At 36.8% G+C, this 8,830-nt stretch overlaps 1 protein-coding gene across 1 annotated transcript; it reads left to right on the top strand.

Annotated features, from left to right (window-relative positions):
• The first annotated feature begins 791 nt into the window (after positions 1-791).
• Positions 792-7,730, top strand: pnpla2 (patatin-like phospholipase domain containing 2). The gene is made up of 9 exons (XM_034085437.2): positions 792-1,336; positions 2,057-2,289; positions 2,598-2,663; positions 3,452-3,661; positions 3,775-3,835; positions 4,512-4,715; positions 5,609-5,741; positions 6,175-6,297; positions 6,437-7,730. Exons 1-9 carry the CDS (start codon positions 1,150-1,152, stop codon positions 6,747-6,749), a joined length of 1,530 nt encoding a protein of 509 aa, XP_033941328.1. The 5' UTR covers positions 792-1,149; the 3' UTR covers positions 6,750-7,730.
• The last annotated feature ends 1,100 nt before the right edge of the window (positions 7,731-8,830 follow it).

The raw sequence follows: 8,830 nt of genomic DNA on the forward strand, positions 1-8,830 counted from the left end.
TGTTTGTTTACTGTAGGCCCTTGTTGACCACTGCCCATCCTATACAAACCCTGTTAACCTGAGACTTTTGGGTCTGTTGCAATGCAGCTTTGACTGTTATTTGTCACACTTGAGAATAGAGAAATGTACTTTTTTTAGACAGTGACCTCTATAGTGGTTTCACAACACCATATCTTCCCTCAGGAACTGTGTACGAAACCGAACTTGGATCAGTGCCACCAAAAATGAACTAGTTGCAGCCTAATTCTGCGAATAGTTTATTCTAGGAAGTGTTCCAGAAAAACATTTCATTGTTATTGTTTGTTGTACTTTAAATGTAAGATATTTGTTATTTCATTACTACTTCTTATGAAACCCTACTACAATTTACTATTTTGTAAAGAATTGTGTTAGCACTACCACAACAAAAACAGAAAACCATTAGTGCAGGCTGCCTTATTTGAGTTGCATTGATAACAATAGGTTTGTTTAGCCAATATTGCATAGTGGGAAATCAATAAACATTCATCTTACTAAGAATCACCAAAGAAAGTCCCAATAAAGCCTAATAAGTTGATATTGACTGACACAAATAAAAACACTATCAACGAGAAACATTTAGAAAGGACAAAACGAAACGTGTTGTTCTGCCAGGGGACAACACATTTGACAGCTGTCAAGAGTGCCCGCTCATTGACTTCACTTGTCACAGCGGTGTGGATTTTCTTTTAATTGTGATTGGTCCCTTGGCTTTGTGGTGTCGATTGTGATTGGACAAGCCGGCTTAGTCCGTGCCCTGCTCCCGAAGAAGAACAACAATGTGAGATACAAACTACTCCCCTTGGCACCTCTCGACTCTATGTAGTATTTAACTAACTTAGGGCCAATAATGACATTAACTTACAGGGTTTGGCTGCATCACAAGAGAGTTTTTCTGTTGTTAAATTAATTCAATTTAACAACGACAAGTGTCTTGTTAGCTTGAAGCTAAAAGCAGTTAGCAGACAAAGTCCATTATCCTCAAGACAGCATAGAGGCACCACTAGTAATTACTTAAGAACGCCGGTCGGCCTGAACAGCAGACTTTTTTTTCTTCATATTTCAGTTATTAACCATACCAGCAGCGACATTTGCCTCAACTTTTCCCCAGCTGCGGACGGCACCGGCGGCATGTTTCCTCTAGACTCGCCGTGGAACCTCTCGTTTGCAGGTTGCGGCTTCCTGGGTATCTACCACGTCGGAGTAGCCAGCTGTCTGCTGGAGCAGGCGCCCTTTCTGGTGCACAACGCCAGGCACATATACGGGGCTTCAGCCGGAGCTATCACCGCCGGTGCGCTGGTCACTGGAGTGTGTCTTGGTAAGAATTAAGTAACTTTGATTGTTTAACAAAGCAGGAGGGGGAAAGACGCTGTTAAAAAAAACAACCAAGATGTTACTCTCTATGTAACTTTGAAATGCTTTTGCTGTAAACTGCAAATAACTAATAGCTTTTTGAACATATGTAAAATAGTCTACTAATCATTGTATAATATACTTACCATTGATTCATACTATAGTTGAATTGCTATTACTTTTATTATGAATTATATTAACCTATCATATTAGAATATGCTAAACTATAGTGTACCATATACTAAATTACATTATATTCTGCTGTTCTCAATTATGTTATTGCATTTAGAGGTAGTGGAAGAAGAAGTAAAACATTTCAAAGTAATATTCAATAAAGTGTTTTCTTCACCTAATAATAGGATATTATACAATATTTGTTGATGACACTTTAAAGAAACTATAGTATTACTAATATTTCTACTATATGGTACCTTTTATTATTTAAATCGTATAGTACCTTTGAACTTGATGCAGCTGTCAGGCAAAAGTAAAATATTAATGATTTTCTTCTGATTTGTGACAGAATGAAATATTAAGTGGCACAACATAGAAGTATTCAAGTAAGAACCTTAAAACATAGGTTTTGCCTTTCTAAATAGTGTACGGTACACTATCTAACCAAACATTTCCTGATTGTGTCATGTAAAGTACAGTTATATAAATAACTTAATTCATTCCCAAACAGGAGAGACTGGTGCAGGGATCATCGATGTGGCCAAGGAGGCGAGGAAGCGATTCCTTGGACCCTTGCATCCTTCCTTTAACCTGGTGAAGATCATGCGTCAGATGTTGCTGCGCACCCTGCCAGCTGATTCTCACCATGTGGCCAACGGACGGCTAGGAATCTCTCTGACCCGAGTGACCGATGGAGAAAATGTCCTGGTGTCGCACTTCAACAACAAGGAGGAGGTGGTGCAGGTGGGACTTTATTTTTTGTAGTTTATTTTAATCTCAACTCTGATAATATGCGGTAAACCATGGAAGGTTTGCCATGAGATTAGAAGTGAACATCTTTGTGGGTTGTAATGTTAGTTGGACAAAAAAATAATGATCTGTCAGTGACTCTTTATTTGACTCAACTATGTAATAGAATAATAACTTTGAAGCATCGTTTAAGAACAGTACAGCATTTCAGTTACATTGTAATATATAGTTGAACACTGTGATCCAAGTATAATAATAATAATATTATAATAATGTCTTATTGTATCTCTTTTGTTAACCAGGCAGTTGTCTGCAGTGCTTTCATCCCTGTGTATTCTGGCCTTATTCCTCCCACACTGCAAGGAGTGGTGAGTAGATTCAATATTTTTCAACATGCGTGCACCGTCTTCATATTGTCAATATTTAGTCTAAATATTTCCTCTCATTGTGTTTGTCGTTGTTACTTTTGGCACTTATCCTTATCTATAACTGCTCCCATCATAGGCTTCCCTTCCCCAAGAATGTGTTTGTGTTCAATGACATGTGTATGGAAACAATGATTATACAATTCCTCGGGGAATTGGGGAATGCAGTATTTTCCTTTTTTTTCCGGACATGTCTTTAGGGCAAAGGTTTTCTGAGCAATATCATTGAGCAACAGCAGCACGCACATCCTCCCTCTGAAGCCTTTGTGACAGGTTTTAAGATCAGGGCAAACATATCAGAGTGGCAGAGCCAGACGCCCACATTGTAGTTTAAAAGTTCACAAGCTCTGATAAAGACAAGCTGTTATCCATTTATTTTCTCTGAAAACAGGAACATTTCGTTTTAAAGTGGCTGCTCAGGGCTGAAGTATACTATTATTCTTAAATTCCTTTGAAGAACAGGGAGTAGTGGTGGACTGTAGTCTCTTAATTAAAATCAATAACAACAACAACAACAACAACCATGACTTTGAAAAATGATCCTTTTGAAATAAATGAAAAATAGTGAATATTTCTTCTCGTAAAGTATTTCTTAAGTCAAAATCACAGGATGCAATTTCTGTTGGGATCAGATTTAGAGAATTACAGTATCTACCAGAATTTTTTTTCTCTTGCATCTCAAGGCTCTGTATATTTCTGTTGGTTCTCAGTATTTCTCTTTTATCATCCAGCGATATGTAGACGGAGGAATCTCAGACAACCTGCCTCAGTATGAACTGAAAAATACCATCACTGTGTCTCCGTTCTCCGGAGAGAGCGACATCTGCCCCCGAGACACTTCCACCAACATACACGAGCTGAGATTTACCAACACAAGCATCCAGTTCACTCTCACAAACCTCTACAGAGTCTCCAGGGCCCTCTTCCCTCCAGACCCAATGGTATGTCTGGTGTTTAACACCTTCCTGATCCACAAAGACACACACCTACAGATCAATGGATTGAACCGGAGTAAACTCAGTGGACTTCCTGTGTTTGTTTGTTTTGGGTGCAGGTTATGAAGGCCATGTGTAAGCAGGGATATAAAGATGGTATGCACTTTTTAAAGAGGAATGGTAAGAAACGGTGTTATATATATATTTTTTCTAACATTCTCAAAAATAATGTTATGATCTGTTAAGGAATTAGGTCACTATTGCTCAGAGGCAAACGAGAAGAGAAAAAAGGTTATTTATACATCTGAACTGAGACCATACTTTTCTATCAAAGAAAGACATGATGCCAGTAGTGTGAGATGACCTGCAAACATACACTATATTATTATTATTATAACATGGGATAGTGGTGCACTTCTGCCTCTTGTGGCCAAAATTACAACGAAAAACTGAAACATAAAAATTATTTATTTTGATGATTTTAACGATTTTTAGGTCCAAAACACATAAATTAATACAATTCAGTTCAGAATAAATAAATAGAATGATCACATTTTTCTTTTCTCACTTGACTCTCAGTTATAACAAGCCTGAGTGTTGTTTTTGTCCTCTGGCCAGAAAATACTTGTACTTAGATTTTCTGTTTTAGTGTCATTCATTGTTTTTGTTAATGTATTAATGTTTGGCAATTTGTAACCACATAATCAAATGATATGATTTCTCCAACGATACGACAGAAATCAATGTTTATGAATAGGGAGATTACTATAAACCAGTTTAGTAGTTGAACTTATTACCTGACCATTGATCACAGTGAAGACAAAATAATGTTCTGACATTTTGCTTCTGTTTGCAGGATTGCTTAATTTCAACGGGCCTCACAGAGACAGACCCCTGCTGGCTAATGCTGAAGCAAATGAGGATTATAATGATGATAAGGAAGAAAATAAAAGTGACCAAGAGGAGGAAAAGCCTGATGTGGAACAGGGAGTGGCAGTTTATTGCAGTACCTCAGAAGAGGAGCAGTTCATCCAACACCTTCCACCCACCCTGCACAAAGGTAATATAAGAAGTGAACGGAAGTGCAAGAAAAACTATGGGATGTGTCTGTATATGTAGTTCACTATCCGATGATTAAATCCTCAGTGTGCTGTAGTGGTTTAGAGTTTTGAAATATATTTTCTTCTTCTTTTCTTACACTTACAACATACGGTACTTAAATTAGATAATCCATCACAGTTTATATACAACACAGATTATATACAACAGGATGCTTTTTTGATAATCAGATAAATACCATAATACAGCATATACAGTATATGCTGTATTATGGTTAGTTCTAATGTGAAGTATGGTCCTTTGAGGTCATTTGAGCATATTAGTATATTACAACAGTACCTTCACAAATATTCTGGGTCATTTCAACTTTCCATGAGAACTGCAAATTACGATTATTTTATTATTAATCAATTTGCTAATTATTTTTGAGATTACAGTAATCCATTCATCATTAACGTAATATCTGAAAATAGAGATAAATGTCCATTCCAGTTCTAAAAGTCCAAGGTGGTGTCTTTGAATGTGTTGTTTGGTAAGCCCAAAACCTAAAGTTACTCACTTTAATACAACTAAGAAAAGCAAAAGAACCAACATATTTGATAGGCTAAAAACAGCTATTTGTGTGTGAAATATGACTTTTTAACAACTGATTGATTATCAAAATATGCCATTTATTAGTAATGATGGACTATTGTTACAGCTGTAGTTTCCATTTAAAAATATTTATTTTTTCTAACATAGTAAGAACTAGAGCACACTGAAATGCTGTATCTGCCTACAAGAAACACTGTTGTGTTCTCTGTTCATATTTCTCCTGGTTATCTCATGAGTGTTAATGTGTGATTCCATGAGTAGTTTGATGTGACCACTGGTCCTCTTTGCCTCCCTCTGCAGCTCTCATCGAGGCCTGCATGGAGAGAAGGAGCCTGAAGCAGTCGCTAAGCAACCTGCTTCCTGTCAGGATGGCCTCCGCCATGATGCTGCCCTACACACTGCCTCTGGAGTCTGCCATGTCCATGACTCTCAGGTACTGAAGGACTTAATTATGTCGGTCCCATTCCCTCGTTATTACATGTGGACTCAGAGTAGTACTACAGTACAGTGTAGTACCATGCAGTACAGTACAGTGTAGTACAGTACAGTGCAGTACCAACTCTGTATATCTTACTGGGGTCTTTTATCAGAAATACTGTGTTGACTCCTGAGGGGGAAACAATTATATTACAGTTGCTCAAATCCTGCAATAGAAATATATATATAGAGTGAAATTCTAAGAAGAAAATAAACAAGAAATTAGTATGTAAAAATGTGTTCATTACACTACAATACATAACAATAAATATGTTTTTAAAAAAAGTAAACTTGTGCGATGATTAGTTACACTGTTGACCATTGTGACATCAAAATACTGGAATGTCCTTCTGTGCCATTGGACTAACTTCAACATACCCTGTGTGTAGACTTCTGGAGTGGCTGCCAGATATACAAGATGATGTGGGATGGATGCAAGAGCAGATAATGAAAATCCTACAGCATGTTCTTGGCCAGGCCTCTAAAAGCATTACCGAGCATGTTTCTACCAGGTAGGTGACTGTGCAGTTAGACAGAGACAACTTCAATAATATGAACAATTTTTTACAAGCACTGAAAAGACATCTATGTAGATTCATCACAACAAGCTCCCCTTTGACATTGACTTCTCTTTACCACTTCTTACTGTAGGTTATCCTGGCAGATGGAGCTCCACCAATACCAGTCCCTCCCGTCCCAGTTCAGCTCCACCAGCCTGTTCCCCAGCTGGGTGAATGGGAGCAGTTCTTCAGTCCTGAATGTGTTCATGCGTCTCAACCAGTACAAGAAGCAGCTGCTGTCTGGAGTGTTGTGTATCAACATGGACCTGCAAGGCTCCTTCAAAGCTGGAGCAGCAGATCAGAGTCCTCCCCCCACCCTCTCTGCTGAAGGCCTCACAATGGACAGATGTTGCCTTGAAATTATTCCTGCTGCTGACTCTGAAGAAACCATCAGCAGCTCCTAAGATCTTCTGAAAGCTTTCCGCTGCAGCACTGAGCTTTAAGCTGACTTATTCCAGATCAAGAAACATTTCAAAATGATCTGAACCCAACTTCAGATATTCTATCAGAAAGAATGTGTAAACCCAATCAGCCACTTTGTATAGTGGTTGGACATTTTAATCATTTACCAAATGTACACACAATGTGTATTAAATATATTTGTTTAATTATACATGACAATTAAATAAGTCTTTAACTACAATGAAATCAAGCAAACCCATATAGACACAGTGTGTCTGTAACTCAATGTGCTCAAACATGAACAGACTAAGATTACAGGGCACTACAAACAAAAATGCCTAGCATTGTTAAAATAAGCGAGTGTTTATTTGTTTGGAATGTAGTCAGACCAACAGTGTTCCTCCCATAGATGTAAAACAACTGTTTTCTATCTATGGTTCCTCATGCATCTTCATCAGCTCTGAAACACTACTGACCAACAGTGGAAGCACCAGTCTGTTGTTGCAAGTTCTACTTAGTGATGCGTTAGTGTCAATGCAGTGTTGTTTTTACTTTTGTTCTTTAAACTTATTTATAAAAGACTGCTCTGCTCTGTTTTTACCAATCATAGAAGTGTGTTTCATTATCTTTTTTCTTAGATGTGAGTAAAAACTATTTAATTTGAATTTTAAATTATATATATATTATATATTGTATTGACTTTTGGCTTAAGAATCACATTCTTATTTGCATTCAAATGCAAACAATTACATATTTATTATATTTTCATAATCAAATAATCAGTTTAATATGAATTGCACTTTCCGAGTTAATTAGGTAAGCTATGTTGAATACTTGATTCTTGTTTGTGTACTATAAGAAATAACTGACTGTTGTGCCTTATGCATTGAAATAATTGCCAAGTAAATGTACCATATTGCCTAAATGTTGGAGGGAATAATATGTATGTGATCATTAAATACAATTGATTTATTTAACATTGACTGCAGCCCATGAGTGTTTTGTGGTGTGAGTACTTAGTTAGACAATGATCCTCACATTACCTAGAAAAAGCAGCGACTGACGGTGAAAAGTGTGCGCACAGCAAGGAACATTACACATTAAACAAACAGTGAATCAGGGACCTGAAGGAGTTTTGGGAGGTTTCCAGATGATCCCAGCAAAATTATAAATAATAGATAGATACTAATTGTGACTGTAAAGCACAGGAATACAGCTCTTTAATCCACTGCAGGACACAGTTAAACAATAACTATAGGGTGGAACTATATGGTGGAAAACGGACAGGTTGAATTAATTACATTTATTTTGTGTTATTTGAATCATAAAAAACTCCTTAGAAAAACAGCACACGCACATGATTACAGATTACAGATAAACAGAAAAAATAAATTAAATGCTATGTATTAAAACTGAAATAAGAATACAAATACAACTAGAACAATGCACACAACGAGCACATAGGTATGGAGGACAGAACATGACATGATATAGTATTTATTTGAAAAAACTATATAAAGATATTTATTATCAAAACTTAAGGGATCAAAATAAAACTTAAAAAATTACTTTTTAAAAATATTTTTATATAAAACTACAAAAAAAAATTACAATGTAAAGGAGACGCAGATGAAGTCTATGCTTTATGCTACGTTACTTTAAAATCTATTAACTTAATACATCTCAATAATAAGTAAAATGTTAGCAAATTCTGCCATTATAAAGAAGGATTTACTAGACAGTCAGAGTACCGTACTGTCTAAACTAAACTAGAGGCGCATATCGGGAATCCCCTGGTGTAGTCATCTCATAAACCATAACAACACTCATCACAGCGTTATCAGCGGTGGTTTGTTGCGAAGGATGTTTGCCCTTGATAAAGACGAAATATTTGTTTAAGTGTTTTTAGGAACATTTACTTTTTATGTTCGTCATTGCCCATCGTTGTTGCGTAGATACGTCACAGTGCCTTCAAGTGATGTCGGGAAAAGTGACTCTCAAACCTGTTTCCTAATCTTGTTTTACATGTGGACAGCTTCTGAAGTTTTAAGGTGGAGTGCATGTCGTACAATCTGTGTTACAT

Source organism: Pseudochaenichthys georgianus, chromosome 6 (genome assembly GCF_902827115.2).
Source record: "Pseudochaenichthys georgianus chromosome 6, fPseGeo1.2, whole genome shotgun sequence".
NCBI classification, from domain to species: Eukaryota; Metazoa; Chordata; class Actinopteri; order Perciformes; family Channichthyidae; genus Pseudochaenichthys; species Pseudochaenichthys georgianus.